Source organism: Hyalella azteca, unplaced genomic scaffold (genome assembly GCF_000764305.2).
Source record: "Hyalella azteca isolate HAZT.00-mixed unplaced genomic scaffold, Hazt_2.0.2 contig15854, whole genome shotgun sequence".
NCBI lineage: Eukaryota > Metazoa > Arthropoda > Malacostraca > Amphipoda > Hyalellidae > Hyalella > Hyalella azteca.
In genome coordinates this window covers 1-22261 of record NW_025945688.1, presented here as the reverse complement: position 1 = coordinate 22261, position 22261 = coordinate 1, and the positions used below count along the sequence as shown (strand labels likewise).

Below are 22261 nucleotides of genomic sequence, written 5' to 3'. Positions count from 1 at the left end.
AGTCGCGCTGATCTTGTAACGTGTAAATCGATTTGCGTTGTGTGATGATTCCATATTTTGTTATGATGGTACATTAGTTTTCCACGTCAGGCACGCAGGTTAGATAAGTTGTATAATTGTATGAGTGTTGTGCTGTTAAAAAGTAAAGAAAGCAAGCGAGTATAGTGTAGAATAAGGGTTTTTCGGGGTTTTAAAGCTAAACCCATGGTTTGAAAACCGTGTGAAGGACAGGTCCACTTAAGAGGTGCAATTAGGATGGCTGCTAAAACAAGTTTTTTCCATCAAATATTTATTTCATTTCGTTACCACGTGATTATTCGCGGCTAAGTTTAGGACGGCCAGGTATAGAAATATGTGAGCTGAAAAGACGTTCAACACTAAAGAATTTTGAACATGAGGTATAGACTTTTCTAATTTTTGTTAGTTGCTCGTGCGTAGCAATGTTTATTTTTTTCTGTAAGTATATAAAATTAGTTTCGATTTAAAATCAGGTTTTGATTTTTATATTAAAATCAGGTTTTGATTTTTATATTAAAATCAGGTTTTGATTTTTATATGTCATTTAATGTTTGAAAGACTTCTATTAAAGCATTTTGTAATGCGCATATATCATACACATTATTGAAAAAGAAAAGTTTGGGGAAAGCAGTGTCCAAGCAGAGAGTTCTCTGTGACATTTACTGTAGTCTCGGTATCTTTCGAGGGTCATTACGTTGTTAGATGTGTTCACTACGCGTGTTTCTTAAATAATGCTCCTCCCTGGGAATATATTTCAGCAATTGCACTCTGGACGCCGATTATCTGTGAGGATTTTTAATTACTACAGTTATATGAAATTCGAGAATTTATTCCAGTTTTTCTATTAAATCATTGCCTCCTGCCTCCATCGTGATAAGACTAAATTGTCTAACTAAATATGGGACTTTTCAAAAGCACAAATGCATGGCTTACGAGTGTTCTAAACAAGACTGTGCACAATTGAGATCACCGAGTTAGTTTGAACCAGTTGAAGCCTATGCCTTTTCACCTGAAACAAATCATTCGAAACGAAAATGTGAAGAAACGAATTCGCTCTCACCGTTTGAAGCAGACAACTTTTCCAATGAAGAATGTACCCACACACCACATTATTCCGTTCCACAAGCCTTTTAACTTTTTAACGTAGGCTTGATCCTGCATACGATCACTTTAGAAAATTCTTCAAAAGAAACAAAAGACAATGGAATTAAATGACTCATGGTCAAACTCGACCACGTTTGACCCCGCCAACCATTATTACGATGTCACAATGAACGATTTTTCGGCTGACAATGATCCAGCGGTGTCGACACAGCATTTGAAAAATTACCCACAAATATTCCACGAGTGTTATCGCCAATTGTTTAAAAGCTATTCCGAAATTGAAGATTTGTCTACTAACGATCAGATCGGTTTTATATGCGACTTTTGCACAGAAGATCCAGATGAAATTTTCGCAGATCAAACATGTATGCCAAGCCGATATCACCCGCTTGCCCTATTTTGGGTGCTTTTCGGTTTCATTTTCGTGTTCGGGACCCTGGGAAACCTTATTGCTATCATCGCTGGGGTCAAATATCGTAAAGAATGCAGTCCGAATATGTCGGCCATGTTCCTCTTCCTTTCGAACCTGGCGGTGAGCGACTTTTTGATGGTGATACTCTGTGTACCGGCCACCTTCGTCTCGCAGGTCGTCGTCCAGCACTGGCCGTTTGGTCATGCTGCGTGCGTGGCCGTGTCATATTCTCAGGTAAGATCTTGCCGGTTTTATTTTTTAAGGATTCAAGGTAGAAGTTTATTTCCGTATAGTATGAAATTTTTATATTGCAAATGTTTAATCAATCCCATATAATTCATCCCTAATTCTCAGACATCTCCGTTGGCACTAAAAATACAGTATCCTATTAAACGAGGCTTGATTAGTGTTGAACATAACAGAATTTCTTCTTGTTATAATTGATTGCTATTATCTTTTTACTATGTAATTTTTCGTAGTCTACATATGGAAAATTTCCCACGCACTTACATCGATTCTTAGTCGCATTTTGCGCCTTAGTAAACTGCAAATTATTCTTATTACAATACCAGAAAGTTAATTAACGAAAATACTGTCTCACCAGTAATTTTCTAATATAATGAAATGAATAACATAAAAGCTAAGCGTCCAGTTAAAAATAAAATCTAGAAGTCTAGAAGACAGCGTGCAGGACCGTTGTGCTGGCGAGACACGTTGCGGTCAAGTCATTTCTCTCATTTTATTCGGTAATTTTCTGGTCGCGGTGCGCGACTTTGCGTGAGGACAATATTGCCGTGGCTCGAACCAGCGATAAAGATCGTTCTGCCTGGGTCTGGCAGGGCAAATTGACAGGCGTTGGCTTATTCCAGGCCGCCTTCTTCAAACACCCCTGGGTAAATGTGCGAGTTGTTACATGCTGCAGATCCTATACGATGCGGTTAATAAAAAGTTATTCTTTTTTGGTAAAAGATATGTTCGATCGTGTTTCGTACTCATATTTCATCTTATTCACCACTGCGCAAAACAATGCACATGATAGTTTTTATGACGCGTAAGTGAATTGTTCATATTACCCTCAGCATTCATTGCAACAATGATGGTCTTGATTTTTCCTAAACAACTAACTTTATTCTCCTGTCAGTCAGAAGATGTCGATGTTTCTATAAACACAACTGCTAACACTCTATTTCAATGCTGCGGGCGGCCAGGCATTGTCAATGTACCTGTACATAAAACTTTAAACATACCCTTTCAACGCGCCGGGCGACCAGGCGTTGCCACTGTACCTGTACATACAATTTTAAGCACAATCTTTCAATGCGCCGGGCGGGCAGGTGGTGTCGGTTTTCGTGTACATAAAACTTCATACACTCCTTTTCAATGCGCCGGGCGGGCAGGCGGTGTCAATGTACCTGTACATAAAACTTCATACACTACCTTTCAATGCGCCGGGCGGGCAGGCGGTGTCGGTGTTCGTGTCGGCGTACTCACTCGTGGCCATCTCGCTGGACCGCTACATGGCCATCATCTACCCACTGCGGCTGCCATCAGGCCTGGGCCGTCACCAGGCGTGGGTCGTCATCGCCATCGTGTGGCTCATGGCTCTCCTCACGTGCGTGCCCGTCGCCGTTCACTCCGACCTCATCTACTACGATAAAAGTGAGTAATGAAATACATTTTTTAACGATAATTATAATGAAGTCTTGTTAGTAAGATAAAAACGCACTCTTTATCTAACAGAAATTCAGATGCAGTAACTAATTGGTTGCTTTGCGTTCGAAAGCTAAATATTTCCAGAGCAGCCACCAACGTATATTATGGCCCATCATGTCATCGCTAATTAATTACATCCTCTCATTAGCTCCACTTAAAACGTGGCCGGCCGCAATAAAAAAATTTGGAAGCGGCAGTCAATAAGATCATTAATTTGGATGCAGGAACGGCTAAGAGTAACGATTTATAATTTCACAAAAAAAAATAACCAAAGGCCATCTTCTTTTGCAGCCTTTTAACCTTGATGGCCTGACTTCGTAGATATTTGAAGTTTGTCAATGCACTCAAAAAATTAAGAACCAGCTCGACAAAAAAACTCAGGGAAACGTTGAGGGTGAAAGTTATGACGAGAAATTCTACATACTGATGCTCCAGTAGACATTTGCTTTTCTGATGAATGCGGAGAGCGAGTCGCATACACAGAATTAATGATGCCTTATTGAAAACAGATTCCCACTACACAAGTTCGAAAAGCAACCCTAACTTCACGCAACTCAAAGTTGTCACTACCGACATTTTATAAACACAGTAAATAAGAGAGCTAGGAGTAATTTAATGGATATTATTAAATGTTATCAAATACCGATGATGCATTATTATTCATTAAGGATAAAAATTGTAAATTTCTCCATGTGGTCGAAGGGCTGTAAAGTTCTGGAACAACACCGACATGTTCCTACCTTTATTTTATATCCACTGGAATACCAGTCTATTGGCATACCTACGAATTCCTTATTTTATGATGGGATTTGCTCGTTGGTGATTAAATTTGTTGTCTGAATACTGTTGTTATTTTGAGAACTGAACTCATCAGGCAAAATCAGACATTTTGCGTGCATAAACTACGTTGTTGCGGCAGAACTAGATTACGAAAATGAATTGAACTTGATATTCAGGGCCGGCTGATTAATTGGTATAATTATTGATCTAATTAAGACCAATGAAAGGTGAGAATAATGCCTAACAAAAATAAATTGTTCGTATCGAGTTTAGGTACTCAATAAATGAAGTGGACGGTTTCACTGTTCTCATTAGAACCAACGAACAAACTATTTATATTTCATCTAACACTTTAATTACAGCCAAATTCGTGTTGCCATCACATTTAACGCCTTTTTAGCGCATTTTCTCATTTATGGAAAAAATGCACTATTGTGCTCGTCATGTCCGTCTGTCTGTCTGTCTGTATGTCTGCCCGTCTGTCCGTCCGTGACCACGTTTTCGTCGACGAGAAAATGCGCTCTCTGTCACTCACTGCAGTGAGTACTGAGTTACATTTTTTAGAAATTTTGATGTATATATTTTTGGCTCAAAACTGTCTTCCTATTTTACAACACTATGACGCAGATTTATATGACTTGTCACTGGCTTAAAAATTTTAATGCCCCATCTTGGTCTAAAATGCTAAACCATTGAAGTCAAATTTATCATTGTCAGTCAGATCACTATCATGCGAGACCGTCATTGTAGCCTCAAAGTTTCTAATTATCTGAACATATTTGTACAAGCCTCGTCCGTAAAAGATTCGCAATAGTTTACACTCAACAAACCGCCGCTATTTCTCCTGACACGGACGCCATACGGAAGCCAGACGTGTAATTTCCGGACCGCGATGGCCTGACCTCAGTGTCCGCTTACGGTCCGGCCTATCCAGACCGCGGATCAGAATGTTGCGCCTGACGGCCTTTTGGCTGAAGCGTTCGTATGACGTTTTCGTGCCTGTTGTGATGTCCGTCCGAGGTGCGGTCATCACAATACATTTGATGACCTGAGGTCATCACAATAAATTTTTTAGAGACAAGTTAACATTGTCCAATTTATAGTGCTGTAATGTTTAAATAAAATCTTTTAGCTGTTGACAAAAGATTCGTGGAGACGCAAGGTAATGTTAAAGCTGTTTTAACTTTTTAAAATATAAGCATTGAAACAAGAGCTATGGAAACGTTGAATGGCTAAAATTCTTAATTTTAACGTTCATCTCACATCGACAGATCAGTCTTTTTACCACGGCCACTACAATCTGCCAGTCTGCACGGAATATTGGCCGCGTGATGATCTCCGACAGATATACTCTATCGCCATAGTCGTCTTGCACTACTTCCTGCCTGTCACCACCATGATATTCACGTACTGCAGGTACGTGCAACTTCTAATGTATGCATATTCTTACCAGCTTCCCGTGCTGTTAGTGCTTGCGTTCAGCTCGTCATTGATGCTTGTAAACGTGCAAAACGTGCACATAGTTTATCAAATCCACAATCATTATGTCAAACGCTTCTGTTAGTATAGTGTTGGTGTGGTCTTGGTGTGCTAGTAGTATGGTGATAGTGTGGTGAAGGTGGGTGGTGATGAGTGCATTTTCTTTGTTATGAGTTCGGCGGCGACGTCAAAGTCAGTTAACGACTTCCCTGGCCGAGCCGCTACCAAAACATTGGTTTTTACTGCAAGAACTTGCAGCCTCGCGAAAAAATCTAAGGGAACTTCTTGATTTGCTCAAGTTTGCTTAGTTTGCAAATCCTGATTGGCAATTAAATTTTAACTTTAATTTCCATGCAAAAAAAAGTCTCAGCATTATTCTCATGTAAATATGAATAATAATGAAGCTAGTTGAGAAATAAATAAATAAAGCTAATTTTGAATGAATTCTAAAATGTATTTTATTTTTAATCTGTATGTTCAGAAGTTGAACGGCGGTTGATGCATGAATTGCACAGTCGAGAGTTTATTGATCTCGGAAACAATGCAATTGCAATTGAGATGGAACCATTCTTTGCGAGGATGTCCTTTGATTCTTGTGCGCAGGAAACTTGGTTATGGACATATCATTTTATTAATGCATGATATGCGGTAAACATTCTATTAATATTCCGGGCACTTGCTTGCGTCTTCATGATCATGACAGCATATTGCTCTTGATGTCGAAATACGAAGTAACATAGCGTAGCTGCTCTTGATGCTGAAATATGAAGTGATGTTCCATAGCTGCTTTTGACATTGAAATCTGAAGTGACATAGCGTGGCTGGCTGCACTTGATGTTGAAACACGTAATGACATAGCGATGCATTGGATGTTAAAATACGTTTAATAGGAATTTGAAATAAACACCAAAAATAACTCATTCGATTTCGATGATATAAGTCCTTTTCTGACATAATTGAAAATTGGACGTCTATTTATTCTACATAGAGAATTTTGTGCTATTTTCTCATTGCAGGATCTGGTGGATCATAAGGAGGAGCTCCCAGAAATTTACGGTGAGTTCCTGACCTCGAATGTTATATATCTTGCATACCAGCATCACCACACACGTGACTTGCGTTGCTGTGAGTACCTATACATGTCATTACATCAGTCAGGTAACTAGTGGGCAATATGAAATACAGTTGCGAAAACTTCGTCTTGCTATTGGAAGCTTGCATAGCATATCGCCGTAACATATTATTTTTATATTTTTATTTGCAGATATATCAGCTATTACTATTTTATTGGAGAAGTTTCAATTAAAAAATGCGCATAATATCTCATGGTACCTGACGATTAATGAAGAAAACTGATTGTTACTCATGAATACATAAATTATTTAAATCACTTGTCTATCAGATGTCTGAATAGAATATTAGTGTCGTAATTCTAGTGAGGATCAAACCGCTCACAGTTCATTAACCACAAAAAATTCAAATCCTTGCCGTGTGAAAATTATTATTTATTTAATGTACAGAAATTACTTTTCCAGCCTTCTCCCACACAGACAGTTACAGCAGAGCGCTTTGGGTTCGCGGTGACTCAGCCTGGGAAGAAAAACTTCTTTTCTAAGGTACGCACCAAGACGACGGAACACTCCTCCACGGAGCAACACTCCGCCTCAAAGCAACGCTCCTCGAAAAAGGTTCGCTCCACCACGAAGATATATAAGCTCATCCAAAAAGTTGCGCTCCTATACTAAGGTGCAGTATATACGCTATTCCAGGGGAGCGTATATACCTCCTCCTATACGTTCCTCCAAGGGAGTGTATCTGTACCTCCTCTGATACGCTCCTACAGGGAAGCGTATATACCTCCTCCTATACGTTCCTCTAAGGGAGTGTATATGTACCTCCTCCGATACGCTCCTACAGGGAAGCGTATATACCTCCTCCTATACGTTCCTCCTCGGAAATTGGCATAATCGCGGGGTTGCATTTCTCCTCAAGTTTCCCACCAAGAGCAGCGATTGTCCACGACGATACGGTGGTGCGCTCAGTCTCTGTAATTATTAATTTCGTACAAGAATTGACGAGAGCAATTTATCACTGGTAGGAGGTATTATTCAGAGCTGCTATATAATTCTTTTGATCCTTGAAGATGGATGTAATTTATATAAATTAGGCAGTGAGTTCGACAGTACTCAGGTTTGATTGGGATTAATTTGATCTGAGATTCGTGACATCGTCCTTACATTTTTCTCTTCAATTGCTCAGCACGAGTTGTTGACGGCCACAGGAACTAACACTTCCACGATTCCATTGAAGTTATTTAAACAATGTCCAAACTTCTAACATAGAGTTTTAATGCTCTCCAATATCAATTGCTGAGAACTTCACGACAGGGGCAAAATAAGTCTCAATGCAGAGTTAAAGATGATCTTCCGATTTCCTGTCAAGTAAATGATTTAAGTTAGTGAATCCAAATTTTTACATTAAATTGAGATAAACCTCGAGCAAATTTTTGCTGTATGAACATGAGATGATGAAGTTGCGCGAGCGTATCACACGTCTTGTCTAGATCACGCCACTTCCTTGACGCTGTAAAGTTTACCGAGACGCAAACTATGCATAGAAACTACCCCTGTGTTATCGACGTGCTCCAAGCACGACATCTTACCAAGCGATGCTCGGCACGCGACAACGCGGAGTGTGATAATCTTGTGGTGAGAAGCCACTCCTGTTGCGTGAACGGGTCTTGAAATTGCGCTGTGACCTGAAAATTATATCTGAGAATTATCGTTCAATAATTATTGTCATAAGGCTAGAAATGCTCCTCCTTTTCATTCAATGAGATTGTGCCCGTTATCTTAACCCCAATTTTGAACAGATACTAGCTCAGTACCTGGCAAAGACTAGATTAATAGTAGCTAAAGACTAGACTAATGGTAGACTAATAAAGACTAGACTAATAGTAATAGTAAAGCACCTAGACTACAAAGACTACAGCAGAGACTAGCCAAATACAAAGCTGAGATAATCCTAATACAAAGCAGACAAGCCTAATACAAAGCAGACAAGCCTAATACAAAGCAGAGACTAGCTCAATACAAAGCAAAGACTAGCCTAATATAGGGTGATTCACGGAAATTTCCTGATTTGAAAGCTTAATTAAAAAGAACTTGTAGTAGCGATATCATTATAATAACAAGTTTATTGAAAAATACATTACCAGAAATTTTTTATCACTTAGTATTAGAATAGAATAGAAGTGTCGGCGCTGAAGAAATAGGCCCATGGCCTGTTGCCGATTCTTGAACTTTTCGTGACTTGATTCACAAGGGATCCGGCCTTTGGAACCCGATCTTTTAAGCAGGCAAGCCTAATGCAAACAGACAAGCCTAATACAAAGCAGAGACTAGCTCAATACAAAGCAAAGACTAGCCTAATATAGGGTGATTCACGGAAATTTCCTGATTTGAAAGCTCAATTAAAAAGAACTAGTAGAGATATCATTATAATAACAAGTTTATTGAAAAAATACATTACCAGAAATTTTTTATCACTTAGTATTGAAGATGACATCGAATAAATGACCGCCCCCATTGTCAATGCATTCAGTTCGTTCATTTCTGAAGTTCCGTTCAACCAACTGAAGAATATTGACGGGTATGTTGGCGATGACTTGGCGTATGTTGTTCTTCAAATGAGGTAGGATCCTTGGACAGTCATTGTAAACAATTGATTTAAGATAACTTGCCCTAAATGTGTTCAACCACGCAACAATCGATCTCCGATCAGAAACCCGACCTGAAGGACGAGTACTGAATGCTCGTTGAGTAGTGATGATAGGATGGCCATTTGAAGAGCACACAGCAAACGCATGCTGCTCACTTGTCCAATGCTTAGTGCCAACTGACTAGGAGGAACACAAAACTACACGACCTTGCCTTTCATATAAATGATCCACGCCCTTTTCCTACAACATCTGGCGGCTTGGTGCGAAATACAAAACAAGAAAATTCCGTGGATGATCCTGAACAAATCAGGGACTAGCCTTACACAAACCAAAGACAAGCCTAATACAAATCAGAGACTTGCCTAATAGATAGTGAGACTAGCCTAATACAAAACCGATACCAGCCCAATACAAAGCAGAGACTAGCCTAACAGAAAGCAGATATTAGCCTAATACAGAGCAGAGACTAGCCTTATACGAAGCAGAGACTAGCCTAATACAAATCAAAGACCATCTCTGGTTGTCACAGATGATCCGCATGTCGGTGACGGTGGTGCTGGTCTACTCGCTGTGCTGGCTCCCCTTCAACATACTCATGGTAAGGCCTGCACTGCCAATAAAATATCATTCTATTAAGCAGTTGTCTTCATAGTAAAAAAGCCACGTGAATAGTTTATTGGTAATCTAATATATATATTTGTGGAGAGTGTGTTTGAAACCGGGCCCTGTGAAAAAATATATTGGATGTTCTGTCGCGTGTGTCGGAACTTGAGTGAACTGAAATGATGAGAACTGGAGCGATCAGAGTTGGCATGATTAGAATTAGTCCACAAATTGACAGCGATCGAATGATCTAAATTAATTAAGGCTAATTAATATGATCAAGGCAGCAGATTGTAATTATGAAGTCTAGGTGCGTCTGGGAGCTCCGCTTGCTGTAATGCACCGAACAGATTGACGACGTGTGAATGATTAACATCGAAGCCTGGTGCTAATGATTAGCATAGAAGCTTGGTGCTAATGATTAGCATCGAAGCCTGGTGCTAATGATTAGCATAGAAGCCTGGTGCTAATGATTAGCATCGATGCCTGGTGCTAATGATTAGCATAGAAGCCTGGTGCTAATGATTAGCATAGAAGCCTGGTGCTAATGATTAGCATCAAAGCCTGGTGCTAATGATTAGCATAGAAGCCTGGTGCTAATGATTAACATCGAAGCCTGGTGCTAATTATTAGCAGCGCAACGGAGTCACGCGCTAATCAATGCTGTGGTGAATAATCAACGCTGATGACTAGTAGTAGTCTCGGACTTGGAGACGCTATCTCTGATAGAGCGGGACTTGAAACGTTCTGGTTAATATGGAATTTCGAATAATATCTTCATTTCGAGAGCACAAAATTACTTCATCAATTCGTCAGAGCACCATCGTGGTTCAATATGTCTGATCATGCATTCTATTCCCGGATTATTTAAATAAAATACAACAAAAATTCTTTGGTCCCTATAACTACGAAAATTGTTTCGTGAAAATTTTCTCGAGTTTATTTAGAAAAAACGAAGGCTCAGGCGGTTAATCATGCAAATCGTTTCAAAACCCACAAAATTTTCGGATAGTGGTAAATTTGAAGTGAATTAAATTGTTGCAAATTATTTTATTTACCAATACACTGTATTAACTAAAATTGTGAAATAACTGTTGGTTAACTTCAATTAAATGTCGAGGAAAATACATTGAAAAAAGACTCATTCTGGCAGCAGTGACATATATTTATATTTTCTAGGTGATGCTAGAATTCAACCCCGCGCTCATGTATATGAATGGGCTTCACTACATTTGGATTACATTCTACTGGTTCGCCATGCTGCACACCGTCCTCGGCGTCACTCTTGTGTTCTGGCTCAACCCGGCCTTCAGGGTGGCCATGATGAAGTGAGTGAGCGATAATAATGTTGTCCTCGGCGTCACTCTTGTGTCCTGGCTCAACCCGGTCTGGCTCAACCCGGCCTTCAGGGTGGCCATGATGAAGTGAGTGAGCGACAGTAATGTTGTCCTCCGCGTCACTTTTGTGTTCTGGCTCAACCCGGCCTTCAGGGTGGCCATGATGAAGTGAGTGAGCGACAGTAATGTTGTCCTCGGCCTCACTCTTGTGTTCTGGCTCAACCCTGCCTTCAGGGTGGCCATGATGAAGTGAGTGAGCGACAGTAATGTTGTCCTCGGCCTCACTCTTGTGTTCTGGCTCAACCCTGCCTTCAGGGTGGCCATGATGAAGTGAGTGAGCGACAGTAATGTTGTCCTCGGCCTCACTCTCGTGCCGATGCCAGAGCGATTCAAATTGTGATCATCTAGCCACGATAAAATCTTATTTTTAACTCTGAATGTTTGGCTTTGATGAAGCGATGGGTGAGAAGGACTCGATAGCTCGAGTCTTTCGAGTTGAGAAAGTGTTTACGGCCGTAAAGTGTCACAATATGGAATAATTTGGTGCTGTGCTATATTGATGTGTTCAATGAAAAGGTTGTGCAAAGCAACGATGTACACAGGTTTTAAAAAAATAAATGCCCATGAGAATTACGAAAGCAAAAGAGAAGCTATATTGGTTGTACAGAATAATTATGAATGCAATGCTAGCAAGATTTAAAAATGCAATTCTGGAAATTTAGAGATGCTCAACCGGCATTTGGATGCGGTGCACCGGACCGTCTAAAATGACATAGAATATTAATTTCTGGGAAGTTCGAATTGCTCATAAATTGAGACCGAATTGTACGGTTGAACGTGTTAAACTGCAATCATCGGTCTCTAGCTTAAACTGCATCGTCTTAACTCCGCTCTCACTGTCACTGCCTGTATATCGTGCCTTTTAATTTTTATGACTTTACTCAATCCATTTTTCCTTCAAATTAACTGCGACTTGCGTAACTAATAAATAAATTATTCAAAAGTTTAATCTAAAATTTTAATTGAATAGTTCGAATGAGGACTAAATAACGAGAGACGATAACCGCTGGTCATGACAAACTTCCTTGAGCTCTGAAGAATGAAATGAGTGTTTCAAATTCATCAAAACCTTCAACAATTTTTCATCCATAGATAAAAATACTTGAGTCACAAAGCCTTGTCACAATTATGCTACCTACACTTTTACTCAAAATGGTAAGTTATTAGTCGCGTTTTCTACACATGCTTGAACCTATTCGCAACCTTATTCGTGTGCCATCATTCATCACTTCCATCATCACATGAAACGCCGACTAAACCTGCAACAATTAACCATATTAACAGTAAAACAAATAAAATATTAACACCCACGCTTCAATTTGACAGAGTGATTCATTCCATATCTCCGCCGTGCTGTCGGAGCACTCTGGAGCGTCAGATGGATAAAGTGCAGCGCCAAAACTCACGCATCGGCTTCAGGAGGAACGGCACTTTACGCATGAGTCTGTCGGCCGCCACACACCCTAACCACGTCGTCACGCCGGGCGCTCAAACGGCGAGCTTCGTGCGCAACGCCAAGAAGCTGAACAGCGACTCGTCCTGCAGAACTTCCAGTGGGCGTGGCACTTCGTCGCGATCATCAAGGTGGGATTTGTAACTATGACATTCTTGCGGTTGGCTTGGTTATTTTAAATAACTTTGTACGTCACTTTGTTTTAGGGGGTACATACGTAAGTTTAACATCATCCACGTCCTACGTCGCTAAGGCCATCAACTTTGTTCTAGGTAGGCGAGTTCGTGAGAGGGCAACTTCTTTTGAAATTAAATTCGATGCACCAAATGTGCACAATAAGGAGCAGCTACAGAGTTCCTGTGTACTCTTATTTGCGATCTGGGTATAAGAACATTTTATTTTCTATTGATAATTCCCATTTTGTTCACCAAAATCGGTTATACTCATATAGATATAAACGTCTAAAAAAATTTGAAGTCATTGAACTTCTAACGCTGATTGGATAAAATAATTTACTTAGAAAGATAGCTAACATGGCTAAAATTAAAAAAAAAACATTCTGCAATTTTTTCCTTCAACTCATTTACCTGAAGTAATAATTACAGAAGTTAGGAAAATTCTATTCATGAATCAAGTTCATAATATTATTGTTATTCGCTGAAACTTTAACTTGATAAATTTTTTCCCTTGAAATGCTTTGAGCAGCCGTCGTTGAGCAGCCCGTACGCTTCCTTTTCTTTCCTCTCGTGCCCGTTACCATTTACTTGCCAACAGATTCAATCAATGCATCCATTCTATTTACCAGTAATTAAATAGAAGCTCCTTTTCACAAATTTATATTCTATGTTGCAAGAGAAATTCTTTGAGATAATTAACCTTCGTTCCAGCATCAGGACAATTCAAGAAACGATTTCATTGATCCCTAACTCCGGCGCTCGCTGTGACGGCGAGGACGCTGACGCCATGTTCAGCTTCCCGCGTATTGATACTCGTCATGCAGAGGGGCCGAAGAAATCAACTGATGGCGGCGAGGGCATCGTGTTGCCCGCAAAGTCAAAGGCACTAAATAAAGGACAACAGGAGAAAAATGAAGACACACGACAAGATTCCATGAAGGCACGAGATGAACAGCAACAAATGATGAGTGGCAGCGTCGCAGCATCACAAGTTAGGGGGAAACTAGATGGTATCGGATGTGGAGGACAAGCTGAAGAAAGTACACCACGTGAAGGGTTTCCAAATGAAAAATGCAGGGATGAACTACCGCTAAAACAAGAGAGAAAATCTCTGTTGACTCTTACGGAAGAATCCGATATTATCGACCTTGACGACGACGTTTTCACGTAGACTCATACGATGGTAATGACCGCAGTATATGATCAGAGTAAATGAAAAATGTGTCTGAACCCGATTGATGGAGTTGCATGGTGAAGGAGAAATCACTCCTTTTAATCATTGACAACTTTTCCAGTACAATACGCCTAGTGGTTCTCAAGAAAAACTTGGCACATTGGCTCACCTTTATTCTTTGAACATTCTATAATACTCGAATGAGCTGATTATCTGCTGTAGTTTTTCTAAGCCAGTTATAAGAAAAGTTTTATTTGACTGTGTTTTCGACTGTTTGGAACACGGTGTTAATAAGTGTAAAATAGATTTAGCTAATTGACTCGTAAGTGATAAAAATTGTCAGAATAATTATATTGTAAATCGATTCCCTGGATTGAAATTAGCTCAATTAAGTTCTTCGTTATGCCAAATTTTTTATTTTACGCAAAATGCTGTAAACATAAGATGATAATTGTATAAATAAAATTTGATTTCCGATTTGATTTCATGCGTTCCTCAAGTGCTAAGTTTACGTAAAATATCGTAATTTGCTTTTAAAGTATTCTTCATACCCTAACTTCTAAACCATGCAAATACTGCTCACAATTCCGAGAGCTTGATTCCCGAAAGGAACGTCAGGGACACGTTTCATCGAGATCAGAACTTTTCAGTCCGACCTGTCAAGGGCACGTTTCATCGAGATCAGGGCTCTGCAGACAAGCTTGACAAGGGCAAATTTCATCGAATTCTTTCGTTTTCTGTAATAAACAAAGTTTTTTCATTCATAGCTCGCATCAGAATCTGTTTCGAATTTTAAAATTATTTAAGTGCTGTAATCTTAACAGTTATTATAAACACTAAATGAATCTATATTTACTTGTGCAAGTCAAAACTTTATTTTCTAAGCCATCGATTCGTGATAGTTATTACCCAAGAATAAATATAAGTAACTTCAAACGGATTACCCTCACTGAAATCGAAGTGTGCAAGATTGAAGTTTATATTTAATAAATCTACAAACAATATGAAAGTATATCTTCTCTTCTTTCTTTAATCAGGAGATTAGTTACCTATCGAGACTAAATACTTCGGCACTGCCGAGGAATATGAGACGTTTCCCATTGACAACAAAATATAGCAGGTGCTTCAGTGTTTGGACAAGGAGACAGCCTCGTCGTATAAACGTATTGTTATCCGCTTATGGAGGCGATTGATTGATTCAAGATTGTTATAAGAGGATGGAGGCGATACGCTTAGAGATATAAAATCATACGCTGGCACTGGTTGGAAGAGAATGGAGGCGTTACGTATAGAGATATAAATTTTACGTGTGTGCTGATTGGTATTGGAATAATTGGAATTGTATGCTGGTAGGATAAAAATGAAGGCCACACGTAATATTTATAATTTGCAGTGTGAATGGTTTGACATAGGAAAAGGCATCACGTTTAGTGATGTATAATTGAATGCTGGTCTGTTAAACGGAGCCGCCGCCGATGATGTCGGAGATTGTGATCTGCATGAGAGCGTCGTTGATGTACACCACCAGCGCCGGTATGATGGCCGTGTTCAGCAGCGGCAGGATCTGCTCAATCAATTTAAATTTCTATGTCCATCTTATACCAATTGGGGTTAGTTCATTCCTTTGAAAATTATTCGAAGGAATTTTAAACACATTTAAATGATCTTTACTAGCCTTGGCGGAAGGTTTTATTGTATATACTACAGTTTTCTAAGGAACCTCCTGAATCAAGAAATAATATTCAATTCAATTTATTCATAGTATTTTACTACATGAGCACTCTATGGATGGTCTGCTGGCTCTTATACTGAGTTATAGTATATAAAATCTAAGTTTAAATTACTAATTTCTGTAGAGGATTATTTGACAATTAAGAAATTATATGTTCACCAATTGTCAGAAGTCATGAATTGAATATTTGATCGAAAACCTTTTTCAAAAGAATTAACTTTCTCAAACACGCCTACAAGCGTGTTTGAGAAAGCAGATAAATTAGCCTGTCTCTAATTAAATCAATGCTTCAAGCAGATAAATTTTTAACTGCATGAAATGAAGTAGTGAGCGTAATCTTAAACACATTAAAATGGGTGTTAAGAGCCTGTCGATTACACGTACCTCTTGTACGATGGTATCCGCGAGCACGCTGATCGCCTGATTCACCTCTTCCCCGAAGTCACCGCCGCCGAGGAAGTTGTCGAAGTAGATCTCAAGTCTGTCGTACGCCAGCTCCAGGGACAGCTCGGTGATCTGCATATGCACTTTGAGATAGAATACTTCCTATGACCGTATTAAATTAATGTGCCTGTAGTCGAACCTTTGTTGTCCAATAGTTGTTGTCACGAATATTTTCAGTTAATATCAACAAAAGTAATCTGATGCAGGAAATGAAAGAGGTCATATCATTTGTATAAAAATGATGTTACTTTGCATCCGATCAAAGAAGATTTAGTCCAAAACCACTTTCCTCTACATTCAAAGTAATTAAGGTTGTGTGCATCAAGTTAAGCATAGCCTTGCGTTGTTCACTGCAGCGCAGTGCACTGCACCGAGATTCGAGGAGCAAGCCGTTGGTTCGAGCTTTAGTAAGCTCAGCTTACTCCATGTTGCTGGTGGGCGGCGTTTGGTAGCCGTCAAAAGGTGGTGCGGTTAGGTTAGGTTAGATTAGGTTAGGTTAGGTTAGGTTAGTTTGCTTCAAGCATAGCCATGTTTTGAAGTCCCTAAACGAGCTCTGGGAATGCGATACCTGGGAGGATCTTAAGGTAGTATGGTCCGACCTGTAGGTGGTCGTCCTCGGTGATGATGACGGCGCCCAGTCCACTGGAGTCGATGGACATGATGTTGATGTAGAAGAAGCCGTCCCCGAAGACGGGGAAGATCACAGCCGCCATGCCATCGCACCAATAGTCACCGTCCACCTGCATTCAGTATTTAGGGGAAATAAGGATTATTTGTTAATGAATATTTATTACTAATTGTGGTATCAACAAAAGTAATAATATTGATGGTCTCCCGAGATAAATGGTTTTCTTAAATCCATAATTCCTGTATTTTACGAATCCCGATATCCAGAATCCCGTAAATGAAAATAAAGAATATGTGTGCTAATTTAAGAAAGAATCTTTCAAGCCCATATTATGCATAGATCATATAGAACTCTCGTTTGTCTCAAATATAAAAATAGCTGAAAAAATTCCGTTCCTTTAAAAATTAAATATGCATACACTAATTGGAAAATCAAATTTCAATTTTTATAAATTTTCTTCCTCCCAGTTTAGCAATGCCTTAACTATTCGCCAACTGAGAGTAAAATTTCAGCTCCATGTTATACCTAGGCCTGCAAACTACCTATACATTTCCAAAATAGCAAAAAACTATACTTCAAGCACCCAAACAGACACGCGCACAAATTTTGACAAATATATATCAGACAAGGACTACTACACACAGGACATGCATAGCCTATGTCCAGCCTCTGCTAGCAGAGGCGATCGCCTACACTATGAAAATGCTGTGGAAATAAGGATTATTTGTTAATGAATATTTATTGTTAATTTTGATATCGGCAGAAGTAATAAGCTTGAGTGTCTCTTGGGATAAAGGCATCACCTTTTTCGTAACGAAATACCTATTGTGAGTGAAAATTATATTGTGGAATAATGGGTGATGTAAAATATTCATTTCTTAATAATAACAATGCTGATATGAGTTATATTATTGACAAAAAGTAGAGTGTTTGCACCTCAATTTCAACAGTAAGGCTAGTCCGTGATCCATAATTTCTGTGTTTGATGAGTTCCGTTATCCTGAATTCCGTAAATGCTGATAAAGATAATATGTGCTAATTTAAGAAAGAATCTCTGAAACCCACATTATGCATATACCGGTAGAACCTATGAAACTCTCATTTGTCTCCCATGTCAAAATAGCCGAAAAAATTCCGTTGTTTTCAAAATTAAATATAGATATACCAATTAACAAAATCTAATTTCAATTTGATCCAAAATTTTCCTCCCAGCTTTGCAATGCCTTCACTATTCCCCAACTAGAAATAAAATTTCAGATTCAGGTAATACAAATTGGCATGCAAACTACAGTGGATACGAGCAAAAAAAAACTAAACATTTCCGCTCCGTGCCTCAAACACAAACAGACCCGCACACAAACTTTGACAAAAATATATTAGATAAGTTTTTGGATGTGTAGGTTTTTGGGCGGCTCCGAATTTTACAATTTCATGGTGAATACTATGCACAGTTGGACATCCTTTCTTGAATTAGTAACAGGAAAGAATTGGCTTCCTACAAATTATTTGAGGAGTTCTGTAAAATGTTATTTGTAATGTGGCTGAGCCTGTACTTCTATGTACCAAACATAATGCTATCATAACGTAATATTAATAATTTAAGGTAAAGAAAACATTTGCGTTCGATCAAAAACACAAATTTTGGCGCTAAGCAAATCAATCTAAAGCGAGTTTAGCACTTAATAAAAGGAAGTGTGTTATATTCATAGAATGGGAGCTCCATTGATATCACGTTAATACTAAACACTAGTCTCAAAAAGACAATTAGGAACCCTTTACGGGGGTTTCCTACAGCAGGAATGCACTGATATTATATTGAACATATTTTGTAACAAGCCTCCTCAGATCTAACGATGCGTGATGTGGAATATAAAAAGCATTACGATAACTACTCATATTGTTGCAGGTGCGTAATTAGAGCGCATTCTACGATTATGATATTGAGCGCCGTAAAGTTCAACGATGCTCACTCTGATGTCCAGGAAGTGCAGGTTCAGGTACATGGCGTTTGTCTCGAAGTCGACATGCACGTACGTGGGCACGTAGGATGACGTGTCACTCACGGACAAGTCTGAAGCGTTGGCCTCAAGCCTCAGCATGGACGTGCTGAGATTTTAAACAATACCTCAGATAATTCACAAGTTACAATACTGTTCATAAAAGAGAAGTTCGCATGTTACATTACTGTTCATAAAAAGAAGTTCGCAAGTACCAAATCTGTTTCAAAAAGCTTAAAAGTTTACAGAATTGGGAGTGTATAAGCAAGGATTGGAACTCTCATGTTATCAACATGACTTGAAGACAATCTTCAGTTAATGAATTGGATTAGAAAAAATTCAAGATATGACGAAGGTGGATCTCATCTCTCTGTGCAGGTCAAATATCATCCATCAGTTACCTTAGGTATGGAACTCTGCGACACAATCACTTGATCGAAAAACTTTAACAAAAGGCTATATTTTACAACGTGAACAAACTTTCATGAGCCAATTAAATCAAAGCTTTGGCAAATATAAGTGAAACATTACGTCGCATTTCATTTCTGAACGTACATGACAACGTATGATACATCTAAATAGACGTGAAGCGCTGTCATATTAACACAATTGACGCAAAATCGCAGAGAAACTGATAAATAATAGTAACATTTGAACTGAAATGGTCTACACGATTGATAACTAAGCTAGCCTGAAAGATGGATCGATTCTTAACTCCAAATAAGGCATGAACCGAGGGGACATCTCACTTTATAGTCGGCAGGTCAAGCTTGCTGATGTTGAACGGATCGAGAATCGGAATTCCGAGAATTGGAATGCCAGTGCGCATGGCAATAGCGAAGTTTTCTAGCACCATAGTGATGTAGTTGTCGACGCTCTCGTCGCGTACGGCGTCGCCCTCGCGGACAGTTTTCTCGTGCTGCTCGCTGCCTGCTGCGTGCGGCCGAACTTCAACGCTGCTCACTAAGGTAAAGATTATGTAGAAATTTAATAACATTTTAGCACTAGAGCCATAATATCAGAATCTTTCGCCTTATGAACATATTAAATATGAAATTTCATGTGATTGTTTCAACTGTAAATCGATAAAACAAAGTAAGAGTTTCTCCAAAACCTCTTCCTAGGCATTTTTATCTCATGTTCTGAGATCAATCTCAGACAAACCATAGATCTCAGACCAACAATAGGCACACTGAAAGCGCCGTCATTTGTTGTTTACAGGCAACTTCAAAAGACTGACGTCTGAAGGCAATCTACTTATAATGCAAAACTCACCTGCAGCAAAGACCGCACCAAGAACCAGTAGTTTCAATAAATTATTCATAGTGAATTTTATACGTTTGTTAATTATTAGTTCGAATTTATCGCTTTTTCTGTTGGAATCAAAGCAATCAAATGTAGTATCTAGAAATGAATCCGAGCGTGGATAATAACAAGTCTGAATCATTTACATGTACAGCAAAAGAAATTAGTTACCCATATAATGGTGTTAATAATGCTGTTTTTGGTATGTTAAATATTAGGTTCCTTTAAAAATATTGTCCGCCTGGTGCGTGTGTATCATGCACAGCAGAACCATAGTCGATTTTAATTTATTTATAGGATTCAGTTCGATGCTGGCTCTCGATTTACCTGGTCGAGGGAAATATTTGGTACGTGTTTTACTGAAAACTCGTGTTCTTGTATTTACGTGATTATACATCTTGATGTGTTTATAGTCGAAATAAAATATTTTACTCAGCTTAATTATCATATATGCAATGATAGTTTATTGTAATTTTACCCGTTTATTTCAGAAACCGATTTTAATACGAATGTAATAAGTCGCGTTTTCAAAATCCTTCGTAACTACGAAAGATTCTACAGAGTATATTTGCAGGTAATTGTGAGGCAATGAGAGAATGAAAGTGAAAGATAACATCTCAATACACTATAACCGAATACTTTCTTTAATTCATTTATGAGGAAAAAATATNAGTCTCATTGTCATTATTGTAAACAAACAACTCTTCCCCCGTTAACCTCAACATTGGAATTACCACGCGTATCTCGAGGAAAACCGACCACACCGACGGCCATTGATCGGCCTCCGATGGCATTCACCCAATTTCAAATCGGGCCTCTGTATTGTAAATTGCACGTTGATCACTGACACAAATGCTATTGAGAGGCCACCCATTATTCCCAACAAGGGTCTTAATGCTGGTCTGTCGAAGAACGAGATCTTCCTATAACTTTTTTGTGCAGCTCAGGTGACTACGAAACATTACATTGAGGCACCTTAATTTATCGTTCCGAACCATCGCAAATAATCGAGCCTTTCCGAGTCTGGTTACATTCTCAGCGTGATAGAGGCAAGCGCTCAAAGGTTTGTTGCTCTAAAAACACGTGTTCTTCCCACGACTGCTTGTCGACAATCACTTACTTATATTTCCAATGATTGCGAGCGTATTGAGCAATGATCGTTCGGCTAAGATAAGGAAAAACGCAACCGAAAATAGGTTGAAAATATACGACAAATAATAACAAGAGGATTAGAAATAAATTCATAACATGTGATGTAGTTAGCCAGTTACATGTTAAGTAAGCAATATCGAGGAAACAGTAAAGTAATAACATATCAAAAGCGGAAGAAGTAAATTATTTGCATGCTTATGAGGGGAACTACGCATTTCTGACTTTTTTGATCTAAAGAAAGTAATCAAGTGAGGAGAGCTTTGATTTATTATTTTTTAGTAGCTCTATTTCGATCTGTTATTATGCGTTAAAGGGGGGCAATCAGATTGCATAGGGACTTATAGCTAAGTTGAATTTCATACTCATCCTCTTTCCAACAATATTATTCACTATCTAGAAGAATATAAGGCGGGAACGAGTTCTCGGTTTTTATCAATGCCCTTCGGTTAAACCTTGCCCATAACGGCTAAGTTCGTTGAAAAACAACCTGCTGCCAATTAGCGCTAACGAGGAGCGTTGATCGAAGTCTCTAGAAAATAACACTTGAACTTAACGATAGATTTGATAAACAAGCACTTGGCCGAATTCTGACTAACATCTTGAAATTTTTTATTCTTCGGAAACTTTTTCGGCAGAAGCTTACACGAAAAAAAAACACATTAGGAAGAGTGGAATAACTTTAATAAACAGGAAGAAGCTTCACAGGAAATGTTCGGAGTGCGAAGAAAAAGAATAACTTCATAATTAAGTTATGTCGCCTTATTAGAATACTGCATCCGAACATTTACAGCTCCTTTCGCCGTCATGTGATTGACAACTACAGCGACTCGTTTAATCGCTTAGGGGGACTTTCTTGGCAACTCAGGGTAGCGGGTGAATGGTGGTAGCGGGTGAATGGTGGTAGCGGGTGAATGGTGGTAGCGGGTGAATGGTGGTAGCGGGTGAATGGTGGTAGCGGGTGAATGGTGGTAGC

The 22261-nt window shown here is 39.1% G+C and overlaps 2 protein-coding genes across 2 annotated transcripts; one reads left to right on the top strand and one right to left on the bottom strand.

Moving 5' to 3' along the window:
- The first annotated feature begins 816 nt into the window (after nucleotides 1-816).
- Nucleotides 817-14532, top strand: LOC108682871 (melatonin receptor type 1C). Its single transcript, XM_018172117.2, has 10 exons — nucleotides 817-1768; nucleotides 2995-3193; nucleotides 5299-5443; nucleotides 6523-6562; nucleotides 7057-7122; nucleotides 9757-9825; nucleotides 11010-11158; nucleotides 11432-11497; nucleotides 12554-12811; nucleotides 13568-14532. The coding sequence occupies exons 1-10, from the start codon at nucleotides 1220-1222 to the stop codon at nucleotides 14025-14027; spliced, it is 2001 nt and encodes a 666-aa protein (XP_018027606.1). The 5' UTR covers nucleotides 817-1219; the 3' UTR covers nucleotides 14028-14532.
- Nucleotides 14533-15400: 868 nt separating this feature from the next.
- Nucleotides 15401-20237, bottom strand: LOC108682872. Its single transcript, XM_018172118.2, has 6 exons — nucleotides 20107-20237; nucleotides 19581-19794; nucleotides 18805-18940; nucleotides 16806-16946; nucleotides 16147-16278; nucleotides 15401-15594 (listed from the first exon to the last, which is right to left on the bottom strand). Exons 1-6 carry the CDS (start codon nucleotides 20153-20155, stop codon nucleotides 15487-15489), a joined length of 780 nt encoding a protein of 259 aa, XP_018027607.1. The 5' UTR covers nucleotides 20156-20237; the 3' UTR covers nucleotides 15401-15486.
- Nucleotides 20238-22261: the final 2024 nt, after the last annotated feature.